At 43.5% G+C, this 23651-nt stretch overlaps 1 protein-coding gene across 1 annotated transcript in view; it reads right to left on the reverse strand.

Moving 5' to 3' along the window:
- The window catches only part of LOC127003214 (NADPH oxidase 5-like), a 72998-nt gene that overhangs the window by 23209 nt on the left and 26138 nt on the right, over window positions 1-23651 (reverse strand). Inside the window, exons 3-8 of the mRNA XM_050869589.1 lie at window positions 19760-19874; window positions 18042-18139; window positions 5142-5266; window positions 3681-3839; window positions 1548-1758; window positions 1218-1441 (exon numbers count right to left, since the gene is read on the reverse strand). Of these exons, the coding sequence (XP_050725546.1) occupies window positions 1218-1441; window positions 1548-1758; window positions 3681-3839; window positions 5142-5266; window positions 18042-18139; window positions 19760-19874 (932 nt within the window). The remainder of the gene's footprint in view (window positions 1-1217; window positions 1442-1547; window positions 1759-3680; window positions 3840-5141; window positions 5267-18041; window positions 18140-19759; window positions 19875-23651) is intronic.

Raw genomic sequence — 23651 nt, forward strand, 5'->3', positions numbered from 1 at the left:
GGGGGAGGAGGAGAAAGAGGAAGAGGAAAAAAATAATGAGGAGAAGACGGAGGAGGAGGAGATCGACTGTATAGGAAGTACAGACAAGCGAACAAACAAGGAAATATATAAGGATAATGATGAGAATGATTATGATAGCAAGCATCTCTCTCTCTCTCTCTCTCTCTCTCTCTCTCTCTCTCTCTCTCTCTCTCTCTCTCTCTCTCTCTCTCTCTCTCTCTCTCTCTCTCTCTCTCTCTCTCTCTCGCGTCAAACCTCAAATTCTCACATCAATGCATCGATGCAGCAAATAAAGCGAACAGAATGTTGGGCTTCATTAAAAGAAACTTTTTATTCAAGAATAAAGATGTAATACTTCCGCTCTACAATAGCTTAGTCAGACCCCACTTGGAATATGCGGTACAGTTTTGGTCTCCCCACCATGCAAAGGACATTGCTAAATTACAAGGTGTTCAACGTCGGGCAACAAAAATGATCCCTTCCCTGCGCAACAACTCCTATGAAGAGAGGCTTTCCACCCTTAAAATGTTCTCTCTTGAGAAACGTCGCCTCCGAGGAAAACTGATCGAATGTTTTAAAATACTTAATGGTTTCACGAATGTAGACAGAACAAAATTGTTTATGATCGATGACACTTTGCGAACTAGGAACAATGGCACAAAACTCAAATGTAGACAAGTAAATTCAGACTGCACCAAATTTTTCTTCACCAACGTTGTAGTGCGATAATGGAATAAGTTCCACCATCAGTGGTCCAGTGTAACACGATTGACTCCTTTAAGTACAAGCTCGACCGTCACTTCCTTCACCTTAATATTAACTAAGGTAGAAAAGCAACGTTTTGGAGCCATCTGATTAATGTAAAATCACTTAGGTTTAAGGACAGACCACCTAGTCTGGACCATGGGGTCTGTGGTCTGTTTTTCTATGTCTCTCTCTCTCTCTCTCTCTCTCTCTCTCTCTCTCTCTCTCTCTCTCTCTCTCTCTCTCTCTCTCTCTCTCTCTCTCTCTCTCTCTCTCTCTCTCTCTCTCTCTCTCTCTCTCTCTCTCTCTCTCTCTCTCTCTCTCTCTCTCTCTCTCTCTCTCTCTCTCTCTCTCTCTCTATCTCTCTCTCACTCTCTCTCTCTCTCTCTCTCTCTCTCTCTCTCTCTCTCTCTCTCTCTCTCTCTCTCTCTCTCTCTCTCTCTCTCTCTCTCTCCTTCCTTCCCATCACTCACCACATGCCCTCGCCAAAATAGTGAGTCCATTATGATCCTTGTACTCGATGGCGCGGGAGATGAAGAGGCCGAGGTTGATGGCGATGTAGGCGAGCAGGAAGGACAGGTAGACGTAATTGTTCTTCAGGTAAGGTAAGCTCATCTGGTAAGGCGTCAGTCTCATCTTCTTCACGACCGGACCTTTCTCCTTCCCCAAGTTCGGCGGGACCAGCCATCGGTCAATGCTGCGAGGGTGTGTGTGAAAGAGGGGTTAGTTTTTTTTGTGTGTGGGGATTTTCGCTCACTCACTCACTCACACACACACAACAACAACAAAATAAACGTCAGTACCTGATGGAGAGGTTCTCAATCAGGCCGTCGTGTTTCTCTAGCTGTGCCTTCAGACTCTCGTAGGTGATGGCGCCGGTGTTCTGCGTGTCCGCGTCCTCGAACATTGCCAGCGTCAAGTCCTGGATCTGTTCGTCGCTGAATCGCATCCCGTTCTCCTCCATGCAAGCTTTCATAACCTTCTGTAGCTCACTCTGCTGGATGAGCCCGTCGCCTGCGGTGGGAGAAAGAAGAGAATGAAGAAGAGGAAGAATTAATAACGCGAAGTGGAAAAAGAGAGAGAAGAGAAAGAATACGAGAAGAAACAGGAGGAATAAAAGTAAAAAGAGAGGAGGAATATGAAGATAGACAGAGGAAGAAGGAAAATGAGGAGGAAGTAGAAGAGAAGAACTGGAGGGATAAAAGGAAAAGGAGAAATAGGAGAAAAGGAGGAGGGGAAACATGAGGAAGGATAAAAGAAAGAGGAAAAAGAAGAATATTAAGAGGAATAATACGATTGGGAGAAGGAAGAATAGGAGGAGAAATATGATGGAAAAAAAGGAAAAGGAGATATATGAGGTAAAGGAAGAGGACGAGAAATGCGAGGATGGATAACAGGAGGAAGAAAAAGAAGATGAAGAATATGAGACGGAATAATAGAAATAAAAAGGAAAGGAGGATGGAGGAAAACGATGAAGAAGTAACAAGAGGAGGGGGAAGAAATGAGGAATTGGAAAGGTAAACAGAAAGGGAGAAGTAGCCGGGAAGGAAGAAAAGACAATAGCAGTAAAAAAGGAGGTCAGGAGGAGGAAAAAGGAAAGCAGGAATGGAAGGATTAGAGGAAGATGAGCAGGAAGGATAACACGAGGATAATAAATTGCAGGAGAAGTAGTAGTAGTAGTAGTAGTAGTAGTAGTAGGAGGAGGAGGAGGAGGAGGAGGAGGAGGGAGATAAAAAAGCAAAATCGAATAGAAAGAAAAAAGGAAACAAAAAGAAATAGGAGGAATTAGAGAAAGAGGAAAAGGAAGCTTACCTCATATTCACACTTAAAGGACGTAAAAAAAAGGATAATAGTATAGAAAGCATACACTCTCTCTCTCTCTCTCTCTCTCTCTCTCTCTCTCTCTCTCTCTCTCTCTCTCTCTCTCTCTCTCTCTCTCTCTCTCTCTCTCTCTCTCTCTCTCATTATTTACATCAACGACGTGGATGTTGGACTCAATAACCGCATTAGTAAATTTGCAGACGACACAAAGATTGGTAACTCGGTTCTCACTGACGAAGACAGGCAAAGCCTCCAAGAGGATTTGCACAAAATTTCAGCTTGGTTTGATAGATGGGAGATGCCCTTTAACGTAGACAAGTGTCAGGTCCTGTTGGAACGAGGAATAAGAAGTTTGATTACGAAATGCGCGGCGTTAAACTCAGCGTTCAATGCGTCAAGGACTTTCAAAATCGCGTCAAACCTCAAATTTCACAGCAATGCATCGATGCAGCAAATAAAGCGAACAGAATGTCCATTAAAAGAAACTTTTTATTTAAGAATAAAGATGTAATACCGCTCTACAACAGTTTAGTCAGACCCTACTTGGAATATGCGGTACCGTTTTGGTCTCCCCACCATGCAAAGGATATTGCTAAATTAGAAGGTGTTCAGCGTCGGGCAACGAAAATGATCCCTTCCTTGCGCAACAAATCCTACGAAGAAAGGCTTTCTACCCTTAACATGTTCTCTGAGAAACGTCGCCCGAGGAAAACTGATCGAATGTTTTAAAATACTTAATGGTTTCACGAATGTAGACAGATCAACATTGTTTATGATCGACACTTTGCGCACGAGGAACAATGGCGTAAAACTCAGATGTAGACAAGTAAATTCAGACTGCACCAAATTTTTTCTTCACCAACGTTGTAGTGCGAGAATGGAATAAGCTTCCACCATCAGTGGTCCAGTAACACGATTGACCTTCAAACAAGCTAGACCGTCACTTCCTTCAACTTAATATCAACTAGAGTAGAAATGCAACGTTTTGGAGTCTTCTGATTAATGTAAAATCACTTAGGTTTAAGGACAGACCACCAAGTCTGGACCATCTGTGGTCTGATTTCTATGTAAAATCTATAAATCTCTCTCTCTCTCTCTCTCTCTCTCTCTCTCACCATCGAGGTCGTACACGCGGAAGAGGAACTTGATCTTGTCGTTGGGTGACTTCCCCGCGAACTGGTGCATGGCGTCCAGGAACTCTGAGAGGGAGACGGTGCCGCTGTTGTCCCTGTCGAAGATCTGGAAGACCCTCTCGGCGAACGAAGGAAGAACGACTAAGCAGGGCGAGATAGGGAGAAAAGAACGGCGAAGAAAGGAAAATAGGGAGATAAAAAGGAGAGAAACGAGGTAGAAAAGAAGCCGAAGAATGGCGGTAAGAACGACGAGAGAGAGAGAGAGAGAGAGAGAGAGAGAGAGAGAGAGAGAGAGAGAGAGAGAGAGAGAGAGAGAGAGAGAGAGAGAGAGAGAGAGAGAGAGAGAGAGAGAGAGAGAGAGAGAGAGAGAGAGAGAGAGAGAGAGAGAGAGAGAGAGAGAGAGAGAGAGAGAGAGAGAGAGAGAGAGAGAGAGAGAGAGAGAGAGAGAGAGAGAGAGAGAGAGAGAGAGAGAGAGAGAGAGAGAGAGAGAGAGAGAGAGACAGAGAGAGACAAAGACAGAGAGAGAGAGAGAGAGAGAGAGAGAGAGAGAGAGAGAGAGAGAGAGAGAGAGAGAGAGAGAGAGAGAGAGAGAGAGAGAGAGAGAGAGAGAGAGAGAGAGAGAGAGAGAGAGAGAGAGAGAGAGAGAGAGAGAGAGAGAGAGACAAAGAGAGAGAGAGAGAGAGAGAGAGAGAGAGAGAGAGAGAGAGAGAGAGAGAGAGAGAGAGAGAGAGAGAGAGAGAGAGAGAGAGAGAGAGAGAGAGAGAGAGAGAGAGAGAGAGAGAGAGAGCGAGAGAGAGAGAGAGAGAGAGAGAGAGAGAGAGAGAGAGAGAGAGAGAGAGAGAGAGAGAGAGAGAGAGAGAGAGAGAGAGAGAGAGAGAGAGAGAGAGAGAGAGAGAGAGAGAGAGAGAGAGAGAGAGAGAGAGAGAGAGAGAGAGAGAGAGAGAGAGAGAGAGAGAGAGAGAGAGAGAGAGAGAGAGAGAGAGACAAAGACAAAGAGAGAGAGAGAGAGAGAGAGAGAGAGAGAGAGAGAGAGAGAGAGAGAGAGAGAGAGAGAGAGAGAGAGAGAGAGAGAGAGAGAGAGAGAGAGAGAGAGAGAGAGATTTTTATAAATGCGAAATTTACATACTCCATTTTCTTTCCCATCCTTTCTTACTTCTTTCCCTTCCCTTCTATTCTTTCCATTAATTTTCTTTACCTTTCTCTCCTTTCCTTCCTTTCCTTTTCTCCTTTCCTTTAGTGTCCTTTTCCTTCCTTTCCTTCTCTTTCCATTTTTCTTCCTTCTCTCTTCTCTTCCTCAAAAGTCATTCTAGTTAAAACTCTCCTCTCCTCTTCTCTCCTCCCTTGAAGGGAGGAGAGAAGAGGAGAGGAGAGTTTTAACTAGAATGACTTGGAAGAACAGTAGAGAAGGGAGTCCCTTCTCTACTGTTCTTCCTAACCCAATACATACGTTTCTGGAGTGAACGATCTTCTTAAAGTCATCGAAGGAGAGTTCCTGCTTGTGTCCCAGCGCTTGACGGAACATCTGCTCCAGCCATTCCAGGTTTTCCCGCGTGAACCCGGTGCGTGGGCTGCGGAGAGAGGGCGTGTGAGTGGGTGAGTGGTGAGGGCCGGAGCTACGTGAGGGCAAGGTGAGGGGAGGGAGAGATAGGAGAGGGGGAGGAAAATGGAGTGAGTGGGTGACAGTTGTGGGAGGAATGGAATGGGAGGAGGATTATAGAAAGGGGAGGGAGAAGGGTGAGTGTGTGAGAGTGGTGAGGGGAGGAATTATGTGAAGGCGAGGTGAGGGGAGGGAGAGACAGGAAGGGAGAGGAAAGTGAAATGAGTGAGTGTTGTGAGAGATGGAGAAGAGTGGGAGGAGAGTTATAGAAAAGGGAGAGAGTGAGAGTAGGGAGAGAAGAAATGATGTGGGGAGGAGGGAGATATAGGAGGGTGAGAGGAGAGTTAAGTGACTGCGTGGGAGTTGAGAGAGGAACAGATATGAGTGGGTTACAGAAATAGAGGAAGGTGAGTGTATGGCCGTATTCTTAAACATTTCTGCGCTCAATTACACATATTTGACAAGGCTTTCCTAGGATATGTGGGTATTTGCAGGGGTACTTTTATGACCCTGGTGGTAGTTTGACCCTTATTCTATACCATGAATCTAAAAAAAGACAGTAGAACCAGACTGATTTTCCTTTTGGCCTCTAGAAGTTGTTGATGTGCAAGAGACGGAAGCGTCTGAAAAAACCGACGTTAGAACTGTGTGGTTGGGGATGAGGAAGAAAATATTATGAGGTGAGGTCGGGTGGGAAGGAAGATAAGCGTGACCTACGTGAGGGTTGACAGGTAGCGGGAAGGTAACACGAGCAAGGGGAAGTTCGACACTGATATAGGATGTTATAATTTCCTGCTGGTATGTCACTATTGATTGATAACTGAACAGGAAATCCGGTGAACACACAGCATGGCAAAATGGTATGATAATAGACAAAATCTCTCTCTCTCTCTCTCTCTCTCTCTCTCTCTCTCTCTCTCTCTCACCAGCAAGGGAGGTGTGGCATACAGTTGATACACGTTGTCAGGTTAGAGGATATAGAAGTCTTGGGTTCACAGCAGTAACAGGCGTTCAGTGGATTCTCTATAGCATCTCCTCCTCCTCCTCCTCCTCCTCCGTCTATGTTAACGATATGCCCTTTCCTCGACGCATGATATCTCTTTCTGTGTTCCTGTTTCCCTTCCTCTCTTCTCTCGTCTCCTATGTCGCTACTTTGGTCTTCTGTGCTTACGATCTGCTCTTTCTTCCACTTTCTGCACCACTTTCTATGATCTTTACTCTCTCTTTTCTTGGTCGTGTTTCCCTGTTCTTCTTCAGCCCCGTTCATTGATGTAGCTTCTTTCCCGCCTGTGTTCCTGTCGCTGTTGTTTCCGTCTCTGCTCGTCGTACTAAAATTTCTGTCTCGCTCCGGTGGATTCACTCTCTTATCTCTGTTCGTTGCTGGGGATTCACTCTCGTCTGTGCTTCGGTTGATGTTTTTGTCTATGTTCCTTTTGGGGTTTTCGATTTCACCCGTGTCCTCCGTCCTACCTCCGCACTCCACCTCCACACCTTCGTCTTCGTTCCCACCCCGTCGCCCGGCGGAGTGCAGTGATACGCTCCGAAAAGGCATTGTATCTCCTCACTCTTCCACCTCTTCTCTTCCTTCTGCTGCGTCCATGCAATTACTAACACCCATGCAGGAAAAAGTTTACAGTTTCTGGAAGACGCTTTTTTCTCTGGTGTTCCTCCTCTTTGCTCCTACTGGGACTTTTTTTTTATACCTGTTCTCTGACGGAAAGCACACTGCAAAATATGTCTTCCTCGTGAGTTGCTGGAGTACGATACCTCAAGCCACAGGGTTTTAAGAAAGAGAATAAAAGGGCCCGAATAAAGAAGGCAGTGGAGGCTGACTTGATACTCCTCTTAGTTATAAAGCTTTCCTCACTGATTTAAGGGAAAACCATATGTCGTCTGTTTTATTAGTCACTTGTGGAATACCGAAAAGATCATCATAGCCTTCCTTCATACAGACCGACTGACAAAGAGGAAAGCCTGATACTGACTTTACAGAACAACAAAAGCCAAATATATTTCCTTCCGCACAGTCTTACCACCGTAACGAGACTGGCTAATGTGAAGAGGCGTCACTTTTATATAACATCTCCCAAAGCCATTAATATTCCTTTCCCCAACAGGCTGATCACTGCTCACAAGACTGACTGACAGATCGAGAAGGGACCTATTACTGCCTTCTAGATGTAACAGTAAAATATCCACAACAGTTTCCCTTCCCACTGTGTGACCACGGCCTGCAAGACTAACCGTGGTCCAAAACATTGCCTTCTTTTATAAGCCGACGGCAGCCAGAGCAGAAACACCTTCACGCTGATAACAGGAGGAAGCACCGTCATAGGGTGAGATAACATGACTCTCCCCTCCCTCCTCCCCTTCCCTGTTTCCTGCCCTCCATCTGACCTAACAGTGCATTATTGTAGTGTCGCGCGAATTACTTATCAGACGAGAGGGGCAGGGGCCGGGGGGGAGGGAGGGAGAGAATACACACGCACGCACAGGTCACATTATATGAATCAACATTTCCGGAACACTAAACAACGCTATGATAACGAGAGTCAGAAGTTATTCGTTAAATCAACTCCCGACGGCAATATGATATTTTTTTCAAGTGTGGTTTTATGTGGTCTGAACGAATCTGACCTTAATTTTCGGGGAAATGTGTGGTTTCTGTTATGACGGATATTATTGCAACCTCCCTGAGAATAAAAGCCAAAATCTTCTAAATAAGTAACCTATCGCCGCTAAATTAGTCACCTGTCACCTTCGGATTATTAACCTGTCACAACCGACTTAGTACTTTATCGCTAATGAATTATTAAACAATCGCCGCTAAGTTAATCATTGGTCGTTGTTAAATCAATAACTTGCAAAGTATCATTTCTAAATTAACAACTTATCCCTTTATTGCCGCTGATTTAGTAACCTATTACTGCTAAATCAGTGACCTATCGCAGCTTAAACAGTAACATCGCCGCTGTGTTAGTATTCAGTCGCTGCTGAAACAGTAGCCCATGGCCGCTAAATTGTAACATATCACCGACTGATTAGTAACCACTCGTCGCTAATTAGTAAGATATCGACACTATATAAGCAACTTATCGCCGCCAAAGTAATCTATCGCCGCTTAACTGCTAGCCCATCAACGCTAAATTAGTAACTTAATCATCATTAATTGCAGCAGCCCCACCGGCTAAGGCCGCTGGGCGCAACTCGGCTCGCCGGCGTGTTGGCACAAAGTTGACCATGTGCCCGCTCACAATACTTTTCATAGTCTTAGATAAAAAATCTAGCATTTATTTTTTTCGAAAACCTGTTACAAGGGGAAAAGGGGTAACAATTCCCTGAATCCATTTCTGTGGAGATATTGCAGGAGTACGAGTAAAAGGGGACAAGATAGCTACCCTTCCGAATATAACCCACAAGTCCCCTTGCCCCCTTGTCTCCACTCCTTTCAGAGCACTGTGCGCATTATCACAACAATACTAGGAAACACGGGACACGTAAACATTATCACAATGACGCAACATTCTGCAAACACGAAAGAAAACAGCACATGTGTTCTCCTTGCCTGTTCAAAGCGGTAAGCTACAAAGTAAGTTCAGGAGATATGGCAACAGCTAGAATGAGTTGAAGTGGAAAGATTACGTGATACACAAAGTAGAGAGAGAGAGAGAGAGAGAGAGAGAGAGAGAGAGAGAGAGAGAGAGAGAGAGAGAGAGAGAGAGAGAGAGAGAGAGAGAGAGAGAGAGAGAGAGAGAGAGAGAGAGAGAGAGAGAGAGAGAGAGAGAGAGAGAGTATGAGATATTTGATGGCGGTGGACGAGGATGAGGAGGAGGGGGAGCTGTGATGAAGTGAACCTGGTGGTGGTGGTGGAGTGAGTGTGATAAAACGATGCAATGACTGATAAAGTAGTGTATGGCCAGGATGAAGTGAATGTAGGAGTGGAAAAGAGAATAGTGGAGTGGTGAGTGTAATGGTGGTGGAATGATCAATACCGGAGTGACCTGTTGCATGCGTCATACAGCAACAACAACAACAACAACAATTATAGTGACAAAAATTACTACTACTACTACTACTACTACTACTACTACTATTACTATTACATCACCGCGTGATGGACGACGCGGGTTCGAATCCCCACTCGGATTTTTCAGTCACCGCCGAGTGGCTTAAAACTACCCACATGCTGTCCTGAAGACCACTCATCAACCCGGACTCTAGAGGAAGCCGTCCAAGCGAATCAAGAACGAGTTCCGGGGGGCAGCATGAGCCAATGCAAGATGGCGCCACTATAAACACTCGCCTGCGCCAGAACTGGCTGGGCCGACCATCAGGCCCCACCTGGAAGAAGCCTTGGGCCGACCATCAGGCCCCACCGGGAAAATGCCTACCGGCGCAATAGGCAACAACGTAAAAGAAAAAAAAAATTACTATTACTACTGCTACTACTACTACTACTACTACTGCTGCTGATGCTGATGCTAGTAATAATAATAATAATAATAATAATAATAATAATAATAATAATAATAATAATAATAATAATAATAATAATAATAATAATAATAATAATAATAATAATAATAATTACAATAATAACGGTAGTGATGATGATAATAATAATAATAATAATAATAATAATAATAATAATAATAATAATAATAATAATAATAATAATAATAATGATAATAATAATAATAATAATAATAATAATAATAATAATAATAATAATAATAATAATAATAATAATAATAATGTGATAATAAGCGCGGAGCGAACGAAGGCAGCGGAGTACGTTTCTGCAGGTCCATCTGTCCATGTGCATGTGTGCTAACGAGCGTGCGTGTGTACGTGCGTGCATGCGTACACATACTTATCGTTAACTAGGGCTCATACGATCCTGACAAGATTAGTGATAAGAGCTCTTGAGTCCTAACTTGAGAGAAAACTATGACAAAGAAACAATACTAATGTTTATTTTCCTTACTGTTATAATAAGAATAAAAAGAAATAGTATTACCGTCCGCACCAAAGGTCGGCCGTGTCCAGGACGCAGGTTCCATGGACGTTCTCGCTGCCGCGCTCTCCTGCGTTCGTGACGTGCTCATTGTATTGCTGATCTTTTTTGGTTGACAGATTTAGAATCTGCGTAGCTACGGCCAAATTGAGCTGTAGATTTTTAATGAGGGAAGAGTGGCAGTAGAGCCAAAGCTATCTGGAGACAGATCTCAATCCCACGCCGACGCTGCCCCTTGGTCACGAGGCCTTTGTAGATAGTAGTGGTAGTAACAATACAATAATAATCATACAATAATGGTGATACTATGATAGTAATAATAACAAAAATAATAATTATGATGATAATACAGATGATGATGATATACAAATACAGTGATACACAGCGAGGATTTGTTACCTAGCAACATCCGCGGAGCAGTGGTTGATAGTGTGTGACTGGAGGTAAAAATAATGGGCGAGAAAGAAAAGTTAAAGGATGTCAGGACGAAAATGCATTCAGTAGATAATATAATACTGCATAACAAAGCCATTCTCTCTCTCTCTATATATATATATATATATATATGTATATATATGTCCATTTATATCTCTTATATATATTTTTCTATCAATCTATCTATCGCTTTACCTGTCTGTACCTATTTACCAACTCATCTAGCCCAAAACACGCGACATGTCACTATCTTTCAAAGCCTTCTGTCTATCTATTAATATATCAACCCAACGCCATCTGTTTGAGAATAATTATTCACGTCTGTTTCAATTGAGTGGTAACAAAATGAAGCGAGAGGTGAAGAACAGTTAAATGAAAGGTCGGCTTGAAAAAAAAATTAAAAAAAAATGTCAGCGAGTACTAACGGTGTGCAATATTTAATAAGAAATAACATGAAACACAGTTCCTGCTTTTTTATGGGTGTTCACGGCTGAGAAGGAATAAACCACACACTGAGTTCCTCTTTCCTTATCTTTGGCGTGTTCGCAAAAGGATGAAAGGGATAAGGATGGCACCATATAATTAGGGGTGATTGGACTATTCTTCATCCGCCTGCAAAGGATTATGATTTTTACCGCATATTCAGTTGGTTTGTGAGTTCAGAAATTAATGGGAACGCTTTCTTACTTCCATTTTATTATAACGCTTTTCTTTATTACGTGCTTGTTTGTATGGTAATGTAACAATGATACAGATAGATAAATTATGAAAGAAAAGCAAATACTCACACATATAGTACAGATTTAGTTATAACACAAGCTGGGATTATTCAGTCACCGCCGAGTGGCCTAAGGCTACCCACATGCTGTCCAGAGAAGTCCATCTAACAATCCGGACTTTAGATTCTATGAGCAAAGATGAGCTCGGGGGAGGGGGCAGCATGAGCCAATATAAGATGGCGCCACTATAAACACTTGCCTGCGCCACGACGGGCTGGGGCCGACCATCAGGCCCCACCAAGAAAGCCTACCGGCGCAATCGTGAAAAAAAAATCATCAGTACCAAGAAATTATCAATATATTTCCGTGAAGTGATAAGAACTTGACAAGGAAACACCGCGAGTCTACGTGAGTAAAGTGACTTATCAAAGTTATTTAGATCAGACTGATTCACCAAAGACTTACTAATCAAGACAATATGGCAGATTGACTACACTTTTACAGCAAATTGCATGGTACCCGTGTGTGCGTGCGTGCTAGTGCGCGCGTCCAAACTTTCCAAACTTATCTTCCACTCGCAAGAGATAAAAAAGAAAACAATGATAGATATAACATCATGTCCACAAAAAGGACAGTATGTCATGCTGACTCAGAATTCAATAAAGGACGAGAGAGAGAGAGAGAGAGAGAGAGAGAGAGAGAGAGAGAGAGAGAGAGAGAGAGAGAGAGAGAGAGAGAGAGAGAGAGAGAGAGAGAGAGAGAGAGAGAGAGAGAGAGAGAGAGAGAGAGAGAGAGAGAGAGAGAGAGAGATTTATGTAAATGGATGCGAGAGATTTAAACCCCCAAGACTCGTCGGCAAATGTTTTAAATAATATTATTACTACTTCTATCGCTGCTGCTGCAACTAAGTCTGCTGTTGCTGATGCCAGTACTACAATTATTATTTCCAGTTTACTACAACTGTTGCTGCTGTTACCTGCTGCTGTTGTTACTACCACTACTGCTGCTGCTTCTGATGCTACTATCCTAGGAATAGTACTGTTACTACTACTACAACTACTACTACTACTACTACTACTACTACTACTACAACAGCAACAACCACTAATACTTCTATTAATACTACTACTGCTGCTGATGTTGCTGTTGTCGCCACTACTACTACTACTACTACTACTACTACTACTACCGCTACTACGACTACCCCTAGCGATTCTACTACTATTGCTACTACTACTACTACTACTACTGCTACTACTACTAGTAGTAGTACTACTTCTAATCTTCCTTCTCCTCCTCCTCCTCCTACTACTACTACTACTACTACTACTACTACTACTACTACTACTACTACTAATAATAATAATAATAATAATAATAATAATAATAATAATAATAATAAGAAGAAGAAGAATAGTAATAAGCTTGGGCGATGGTACTGCGCGCTCATTGGCCAATTCTTAACTTGTTCTAACGTCCATGAAATTGACTTTGTATTCAATGTGCAGTTCAAAGGCACAAAAAAATGGAAACAAAAATAAAAAAAAAGCCCGCTACTCGCTGCTCCTAACAAAGAATCAAAAGAGGTGGCCGAAAGAGAGGTCAATTTCGGAAGGAGTCCTGACACCCTTCTCTTGAAAGAGTTCAAGTCGTAGGCAGGAGGAAATACAGATGAAGGAAGATTGTTCCAGAGTTTACCAGCGTGGGGGATGAAAGAGTAAAGATGCTGGTTAACTCTTGCATAAGGGGTTTGGACAGTATAGGGATGAGCATGAGTAGAAAGTCGAGTGTAGCGGGGCCGCGGGATGGGGGGAGGCATGCAGTTAGCAAGTTCAGAAGAGCAGTCAGCGTGGAAATATCGATAGAAGATAGAAAGAGAGGCAACATCGCGACGGAATTTAAGAGGTAGAAGACTATCAGTAGGAGGAGGAGAGCTGATGAGACGAAGAGCCTTAGACTCCACTCTGTCCAGAAGAGATGTGTGAGTGGAGACCCCACACGTGAGATGCATACTCCATACGAGGGCGAACAAGGCCCCTGTATATGGATACCAACTGCGCGGGGGAGAAGAACTGGCGGAGACGATACAGAACGCCCAACCTCGAGGAAGCTGATTTAGAGAGAGAGGAGATGTGAAGTTTCCAGTTGAGATTTTGAGTAAAGGATAGACCGAGGATGTTTAGTGTTGAAGATGGTGATAGCTGAGTGTTGTCGAAGAATAGAGGATAGTTGTTTGGAAGATTGTGACGAGTTGATAGGTGGAGAAATTGAGTTTTTGAGGCATTGAAGGACACAAGGTTCCTTCTGCCCCAATCGGAAATGCTAGCAAGGTTTGAGGTTAAGTGTTCTGCAGCCTCCAGTCTGGAGTCATGTACTTCCTGTTGAGAGGGTCTTCTTTTGAAAGAAGTTGAATAATGCAGAGTGGAGTCGTCGGCGTATGAGTGGACAGGACAGTTTGTTATGGAAAGAAGATCATTGATGAATAGCAGGAAGAGAGTGGGTGATAGGACAGAGCCCTGTGGAACACCACTGTTGATAGGTTTAGGGGAAGAAGAGTGACCGTCTACCACCGCAGAGATAGAACGGCCGGAAAGGAAACTTGAGATAAAGGAACAGAGAGAGGGATAGAATCCGAAAGAGGGCAGTTTAGAAAGCAAAGACTTGTGCCAGACTCTATCGAAGGCTTTCGATATGTCTAGCGCAACAGAGAAAGTTTCACCGAAACGGCTAAGAGAGGATGACCAAGAGTCAGTTAAGAGAGCAAGAAGATCGCCAGTAGAACGCCCCTTGCGGAACCCATACTGGCGATCAGATAGAAGGTTAGAAGTGGAAAGGTGCATTTGAATCTACCGGTTAAGGATTGATTCAAAAGCTTTAGATATACATGAAAGTAAAGCTATAGGGCGGTAGTTTGAGGGACTGGAACGGTCATCCTTCTTAGGCACAGGCTGTACAAGGGCATACTTCCAGCAGGAAGGAAAGGTAGATGTTGATAGGCAGAGACAAAAGAGTTTGACCAGGCAGGGTGTCAGAACGGAAGCACAGTTTTTAAGGACAATAGGAGGCACTCCATCAGGTCCATAAGCCTTCTGAGAGTTGAGGCCAGAGAGGGGATAGAAAACATCATTTGGAAGAATCTTAATAACAGGCATAAAGGAGTCAGAGGGGGGATGAATAGGAGGAATATGCCCAGAATCGTCCAAGGTGGAATTCTTACAGGAAGTCTGAGCGAAGAGTTCAGCCTTAGAGACAGATGAGACGGCAGTGTTGCCGTCAGGGTTAAGGAGAGGAGGGAAAGAGGAAGAAGTGAAATTGGAGGAGATATTTTTGGCTAGATGCCAAAAGTCACGGGAAGAATTAGGAGAAGCAAGGTGTTGACACTTTCCATTGATAAGTTTTGGTAAGTCGGAGAATAGATTTGGTACGATTCCAGGCTGAAATGTAAAGGTCATAGTTAGCGGGAGTTCGAAGGCTCTGGAACCTTTTGTGAGCTGCCTCTCTATCTTTAATAGCACGAGAACAAACATGATCAAACCAAGGCTTTTGAGCATGAGGAGTAGAGAAAGAACGTGGAATGTATGCCTCCATTCCAGAGACAATCACCTCTGTGATGCGCTGGGTACACACAGAGGGGTCTCTCTCCTGGAAGCAGTAATCATTCCATGGGAAATCGGAAAAGTACATCCTCAGGTCGTCCCACCGAGCTGAAGCAAAATGCCAGAAGCATCGCCTCTTCGGTGGGTCCAGATGATGTACAGGAGCGATAGGACAGGAAACAGAAATAAGGTTATGATCGGAGGAGCCCAACGGAGAGAACAGTTTGACAGAGTAAGCAGAAGGATTAGAGGTAAGGAAGAGGTCTAGAATGTTGGGCCTGTCTCCAAGACGGTCGGGAATACGTGTAGGGTGCTGAACCAACTGCTCTAGGTCGTTGAGGAGAGCAAAGTTATAGGTTTGTTCACCAGGCTGGTCAGTGAAAGAGGATGAAAGCCAAAGCTGGTGGTGAACATTGAAATCTCCCAAGAAGGAAGTTTCAGCGAAGGGAGAGTGAGTCAAGATGTGCTCCACTTTAGAATTCAAATAGTCAAAGAATTTTACATAGTTAGTAGAGTTAGGTGAGAGATAAACAGCACAGATGTATTTAGTAATAGAATGACAATGAAGTCTTAGCCAGATGGTGGAGAATTCAGAAGAGTCAAGGTCGTGGGCACGAGAGCAAGTGATGTCGTTGCGCACGTAGGATCAAAATCCAGCTTTGGATTGAAATTTAGGATAGAGATAGTAGGAGGGAACAGAGTAGAGGTTGCTGTCAGTAGCCTCAGAAACCTGTGTTTCGGTGAGGAAGAGAAGATGAGGTTTAGAGGAGGAGAGATGGTGTTCCACAGAATGAAAATTAGAACGAAGACCACGAATGTTGCAGAAATTGATAAGCAGGAGGTTCGAGGAGTTATCAGGACACCTCTCAAGTCGGCAGCCAGAAGAGGAGTCCTCCCTGGGGAAATTTATGGTCCTCCCGCAGGCGGGGACTCCGAGGCAATGTTGTTTTTCGCCATTTTGAATTTTGAATTTTGGGAAAAGGTGTGTTTGTTGTGTGAATGTAGTGTGGTGTAGAAAGAGAGAGGAACTGTCTTTAGAGAGCATGCTGAACTGCTCTCTGGTGTTGATGAGACAAAAGGGAAACGGTTAGTGAGGACATGGGAAGGGTCTTTGAAGGGCTTCAGCACCCTCCTCGCTTCCCATATATCCTCACCGGGAGTAGCTCACGCCCGTTCGGTAGGTGTCTTCCTACCTCCACCGATAAAAACTAAAGCAATAATATCTTTATTGATAAATATGTGCCATTTGAACTATTATAAATTAATCTGAAACGACATTCATAAAACTGAAGTCGGAACTGCACGTAAACGGAGAATATCCAGGGACGGAAATAACTGTTGAGGCTAGACTTTTTTTTACTACTTTGTACTACTACCAAGTGCTCAGCTATAGTCTAACCAACGTCAATCGTTAACTCATTTATTGAAAGATATCTTGGTATATTTTTAGTCCTGGCTTAGTCATATGTGTCGTGATGGCAGGTAGTCATAACGTAAACACTGGCCAAGGCAAGAACTTTCTCTTTTCTTTCATCGTGCCACCATTATTTCTGATATATATTTCTATTATTTGTGAGTAACAAACTAATGAATAGTCATAAGGAAGGGCGATTATAAGAATAACTACATTTAGATACCAACAGTATTGGTTTTAAGAGGTGGCAGAAGGCGAGAGCTATGTCATGGAAAACAGAATTTGCCACAGGTTGGATGTAGTTAATTACAGCCAATGAGCGGCGCAGAGACCGTCACCCAAGCAAGAAAGTTTCATTTAATCAGCGCAGCATATGTGGTCATATGCCGGAGAGAGACAGAAGGGAAATTATAGAAGGGAACTCCGCCCGGGAATCGAACCCGGGCTCTCTCGGTTGTGAGCGAGGCCCCCATCCAAGTAATGATGCCAAATCCGAGAGTCCATACCTGATGGATTTGGCCCGCCAGTTCTCGTGGAACCGACTATACTCCTCCTCCTTCTACTACTACTACTACTATTACTACTACTACTACTACTACTACTACTACTACGAAGGAGAAGAAGAAGATTAATAACATGAAAAAGAAGTAAAAGAAAGAAACAAAACTCAGGAAACGAATGCACGGAGAACAATCATTAAGCAAGAGCAGGAAGTGAAGATGACATACTGAAGGAATAAAAAAGAACAAAAAAAAATATCGAAGGTGAAGGACTAACATCATTGAGGTTACTTGTGTTTCACCATTTAATCTTTTCCCTCGGAAGTGAAAGATCAATTATTCATCGGCTCGCTGGACTCGAGGCAGGTCAACACTATCTCAACGGCGGCACAAAGAGAGATAAAGACCCGGATGTGGGGACGGGGAAGCGTACACACACACACACACACACACACTTAGACACACACACACACACACACACACATACACATTTAGACACACACACACACACACACACACACACACACACACACACACACACACACATTTAGACACACACACACACACACACACACACACACACACACATTTAGACACACACACACACACACACACATTTACACACACACACACACACACACACACACACACACACACACACATTTACACACACACACACACACACACACACACACACACACACACACACACACACACACACACACACCACACACACAGATAGAGACAAGCAGGTAAACTTCTGAGTATCATGCTTATTTTTAATTCCAGTTACTTAACTTTCTCCTCACCTTGGATGCCACTGTCTGCTTTCTCTTCTACCATTTCCTCTCCCTTTTGTCCACGATCCTACCCACCGCATACCTTACCATATTATCTCCGACGTTACTCTTTCCATGTCAAGCCCTCTAACGTAACACAACTTAAACTCTTACCCCTTGTTTACCATTTGTTCTATTCTCCAAACCCAACCCCTCAACCAAACCTAACCTGTCCTCATACCACTCGATAGTCTCTCCCACTCCACCCTTCCACCCGTTCACTTACCGGGCATAGGTGAGGTTGGCAATGAAGTCCATGATCTCGTGCTTCGTTACCACCCCGTCAGCATCCTTGTTTATGAGGCGGTAGAGCTTCTCCAATACCTGTGATGGAAGGACAGAGGGTTAGGAGAGATGCGAGGAGATGATTAGGGAGGAGAGAGGAGGTGGAGGTTAGGGTCGAAGGAGACAAGGAGAGGACGGGAAAGCGAAGTTATGTGAAGAATGTGAGAGGGGAGAGGAGAAACATGAGAGAGAGAGAGAGAGAGAGAGAGAGAGAGAGAGAGAGAGAGAGAGAGAGAGAGAGAGAGAGTGAGAATGTGAAGATAGGTATAAAGAACGTACGGAGGAAAGATAAAAGTGATAGGGTGAGGGAGTGGAGGAGGGGGAAGAGAGGGAGAGGAGGGGGAAGAGAGTGAGAGCCTGAGGGAGAAGAGAGGGAGAGGAGGGGGAAGAGAGGGAGAGGAGGAGGGTGAAAAGAGGGAGAGGAGAATGAGCATAGGAGAGGGGAAAAGAAGGAATGGGAAGGAGCTGAAGAGAAGGGGAAGGAGGGTAGGGGTACGACTCCGTGGGGTGACCACCCGTCCCTTAAAATACGGAATCGTTCCGTATTGGAGAATGAAATGATGCGTTCCGTTTCGAAACAATACGGAACGCCATTTGTTCCGTATTTGGCTGTCTGAATGATCAAGCAGATAAAACTCAGTATTTTAAAATTGAAATTTAAAAAAAATCAATCACAAAAACAGTCCGTAAAATTATGTATTTATCACGGGTTGTCCTAAAATACGTGTAAGGTAAGCGTCGTAACGTCTCTCACGCTTCATCTTTTCTCCACAAGCAGCAGGCAGCGGCTGTCAATCAGGCAGGGATATAGGTGGACTAGTGACATATTAGGTTGCCATTCGTTCCTTAAAATGCGAAATCGTTCCGTAAAGCGCGAGATGTTGCGTTCTGTCATGAACCAACACGGAACGCCATTTGTTTCGTATTTAGCTGTTTAATTGAATGGGAAAACAGATAAAATTCAGCATTTTAAAACTGTTGTGTTGGCATTTTTCGGTCAATCTCAAAGCCAGTCCGTAAAATTGTGTTTGTCAATGGTCGTCCTGAAATACGTGTACAGTACACGACGTAACGTCCCTCCTCCCTTCCTTCTGCCTCCAACAGCAGCGGGCAGCGGCAGTCAAATATAGGCAGGCTACAGTAATTTTAGGGTTGCCATCCGTCCCTTAAAATACAGATTCGTTCCGTATTGGGGAGTGAGATGTTCCGTATTATTCTGAGCTCAAGGTGGCAATCCTAGGTACGATCGGGGGGGGGGGGGTGAAAGTCAGTACTCAACTCATCAGCCCGAGATGAAGGTGGCGGCAAGGAAGGAAGTGGTGGGGAAGGGCACGACAGGGAGAGGAATAAATATAAATAGCGCAAGAGGACATGTTGTAGGAAGAGGGTAGGGCAAGGACAGGGCGAGGAGGGACAAATATAACAGGATCGAGGCAAGGACAGGGGAGAAGGTAAGGGTCAGAATGGGTTATTGATTGATTATTGGGGCGGTCTTTCTTGGCGCCAACTGCGGGGTCAGTTGGCGCCGCATCGAATACAAATTAATTATCTTATAAAACTATATAAAACCAATTAAAATAAAACCATGATAAAAACAACAATAAAAGGTCAATAAAACCTACAGGAGGTTGGTCAGAATGTGTCACGGTCAGTACTCACCCCCCTGGAGGTCAAGATGGTAGTGAAGACCTCCTCCGTGACCTCTCCTTCCTCACCACACACCACGTAGGCGAGCACCTCCAGCAGCTCCACCCACTCGCGGGCCCCGACCTCCCTGCAGCGTGGGAAAGAGTGGTTAGTTAAGTTGACATAGTTTTGCCGTTAAGCCTAACCTTCCTCTCTTTCCTTGTCTTTGGTTCACTTCTTTCCCTTTTGCATGTTGAGTGTGTGTTGCTATATTAAAGTTTGTGTTTATGTGGTACGTGCTTGTGTGTAGTATGTGACTTGGGGAGAAAAAAAAAGAGGTAAGAAAAGGAAGGGATATGAAAAGAAAAGAAGAGGTAGGAAGTACAAAACTTGTAATGGAAGAAAAAGAAGGTAGATGGGAATGGGAGGAATATGGTATAGGATAGTAGGACAAGAGTCAGGACAAGATAGGTAGATATGATATTAGAAGGCTATAAGCGGGGTAGGAGAGGAAGAGAGGGAGAAAGAGGGTGAGGAGGAACAGGGAGGAGAGGACAATGGAAGGAACGGAGGTTATTGACAGGGGAGGGAAAAGGATATCGAGAGGGAGGGAAAAGGAGGATAGAGATGGGAATTGGGTGGGAAGGGGGGTAGGAGGAAGGAGTAGTAGGAGCAGTTTTAGTAATTTTTTTTTTTTTACAACAAAGGAGACAGCTCAAGGGCACATAAAAAAGGAAACAATAATAGTAGTAGCAGTAGTAGTAGTAGTAGTAGTAGTAGTAGTAATGGCAGTAGTAGTTTTAGTAGTAGTAGTAGTAGTAGTAGAAGTGATAGTAGTAATAATAGTAGTAGAATATAGTAGTACTTTCTCTCTCTCTCTCTCTCTCTCTCTCTCTCTCTCTCTCTCTCTCTCTCTCTCTCCTTATATACCATTAATTAAGAGCAATAATTCGTTATTTTCCGCTCCTCACTCTCTCTCTTCTCCTCCTTCTCCTCTCCTCTTCTAATTAATGGAGGAAAAAGCTCGTGAGTGTGGATATAAATTTGTGAATAGCCATGAAGCCCTTGATGAAGCAATGAAGGACTGAAGGAGTAAAACAGGACTGAAAGTATAATGGAAATGAAGGAATTAAGAAATTAGGGAATGAAGGAAAAAAGGGAGTATATTGATGAAGATTGAATAAAATGGAATATACTAAAAGAATATAGACAGAAAAGGAAGAAGAAATTAAAACTATAAAGAAATAAGGGAACGAGGGAGTGAAACTAAATCATAAATGAATGAATAAAGAAAATAGGAGATACTGAGGAAATGAGGGAATAAAGAGGTGAAGGAATGAAAGGAAGAAAGAAGTGAAGGAAAAGGAGATGGTAAGGAGACACTGGAATGAAGCGGTCAGGTGATGGAAAGAAGGAATGAAGGATTTAAGGAATAAGGGGGATAAGGAAAAAGATAGTTCTCAGATATATTAAACTGAAGGAATGAAGAAAGAGAGAAAAGGAGAACTGACAAAGTTATGAAGCAATGAGTGTCTGTTTGACCATCTGGCTTTCTGTTTGTACGCCCGTTAGTTTCTGTCTGTCTGTCTGTCACTTTGTCTGTCTGTAAATTTATTTGTGTGTGCGTCTGTCTGTCTATCTATATGTCATAACTAAACAAGGAAACAAATTTGATAAGTTTTAACTGCTTTGCAAAAAGGTTAAATTAGTCAATTGCAATAATTACTATGGTATAAAAAGGAAGAACAAGGAAAAAAGATATTTATATTAATGTGAGAAAAAAAAAACTTGAGATATAATAGAAAAATAACTGAACACAGAGAAAGGAAAAAAAAGAGGAGCAAAGGGGTGAAGAACAACAAATATGGTGTGACATTATATCAAAATTAAAAAGTGCCGCAACAAGAAGGTAAAAAACAAGAGAAGGAAAGGAAGGAAAGAAAGCAAAAGACTAAAAGATCGAGGAAACTTAAAGATTTTATTCTGATTGCAATCCATTTTTTTTCAGAACTACGCAGCAAGATTTATTCAAGGACAACCGCAACGCTTAACCGGTAGCCACACACACCTGCGGGGGAGAATTAAGGAGGAGGAGGAGGGGGAGGAGGAGGAGGAGGAAGAGGAGGAGGAGGAGGAGGAGGAGGAGGAGGAGGAGAAGGAGGAGAAGGAGGAGGAGGAGGAGGGAGAAGGAGGAGGAGGTAGTTAAGTGGGTCTTCTCTTTCTCTCTTCCTCCCGTCTCTTTCCAAGACCATATAATTCCCCAGAGACAGTCAGCGAAACATTCAGTCCTCTCACATCCTTATTCAATACGTCCACGCGGAGTGTCACGGCTACTACTGATTACAAGATTTCTAAGAACGGAGACAGAAATATACCAAGTAAATACAGGCCCTCAGGCCCATCAGTCTAACGTCAGCCGTAGGTAAGGTGGTCGGGATCACAGTCGAACATACTGACACTTTGTAATGATTTTCAATGTTCACGGAGGAATCAAATCACTTGAAATTGTTTATCTGGACTATCAAAGGGAGTTTAAAAAAGTTGTACATCATAGTTTACAAAATCAAGCAACTAGTTATTGAGTGATTAAGTCATGGAGGTAGAATTGGTGGAGTCGACACGGCCCGCTAATCCCATTCATTGAGGTGAAGCCGACGAACTGTCAAATTTACGGCCACAAGATGGAGAATGCCCGGCCCATTTGAAAACTAACGGCCACTACCTCCGGACCTATAAACAGGACTCAGCGACAGCTTTCTCTGAACTTAAAATGAGTCTACTACGATCAGTCCATACAGCGGCGGAAACCAAGGCATCGTAGGCCTCTCGTAGGCCTCTCGTAGGCCTTGCGGATAACCAGGTGGGAGAGCCTGGCCGAGGAGCCTGACCTGACAACACCTGACACATGGCCGTAAAAATGACAACTCGGGCGGATTCACTTCATTGGGCTGATGTCGACTCCACCAATTATACCTCCATGGATTAAGTAAAGTCACAGCCGTTGTCACTTTAACAACTGAGCTGGGCTTTCTGTTTCTCTCATCTTTTCAATTTTTTACCAATTCATCGTCCATAGCCACCTCACTCTCCCCGTAACCTGCCTTCCCCGTCCCTCTTCGTCCCCGTCTTAATTAACGGCCCCAAAATTTCTTCTGATGAGAGTGTGAAGTCAGCCCCTGAGGACAGGTCTCTCTCTCTCTCTCTCTCTCTCTCTCTCTCTCTCTCTCTCTCTCTCTCTCTCTCTCTCTCTTGCATTTTCCATCTGTAACACACACACACACACACACACACACACACACACACACACTTTTTCAGTTGTATTTTTCCCGTGCCTTCCTTCTTTCAGTTTCCTCCCATCTTTTCCCTCCATCCTCCTCCCTCCCTCCCATCTTTTCCCCCCCCTCCTCCTCCCCCCTCCTCCTTCCCCTCTCCCGTCCTCCCGCCTAATGAGGGTTCGGACCTTCGCCCACCTCTCCTCCACTGCTCCGCCTTCACCTTGCCTTGCTTCACCTCATTTGACACTAGTAATCTCCAATTTGTTTGTTTCAATTCATAATGAAACATCATATTACCATAATGTCCCCTGTGCCTCTCCCTTATGTCCTTTCTACAATCAGTAACAACATACGAAAGAGAAAGAAAGAGAAAGATAGAGAAACAAAGAAAGAAAAAGAGAAAGAAACAGTAATAAAGAAATAACTAGAGAAAGAAAGAAAGAAAGAAAGAAAGAAAGAGAGAAATAAAAAAAATATATAGAAAGAGAAATAAATAAATAATGAAAGAACGAAAGAAAGAAAGAAAGAAGAAAGAGTGAAAATGAGAAAGAAAGAATTAGAATGAAAAATATATAAACAGTAAAAGACAGACAGGAAGAGAAAATGAAAGAAAGAGAGGAAGAAAGAGAGGGAAAGATAGAAAGAAAAAA

The sequence above is a fragment of the Eriocheir sinensis genome, chromosome 25 (genome assembly GCF_024679095.1).
Source record: "Eriocheir sinensis breed Jianghai 21 chromosome 25, ASM2467909v1, whole genome shotgun sequence".
NCBI classification, from domain to species: Eukaryota; Metazoa; Arthropoda; class Malacostraca; order Decapoda; family Varunidae; genus Eriocheir; species Eriocheir sinensis.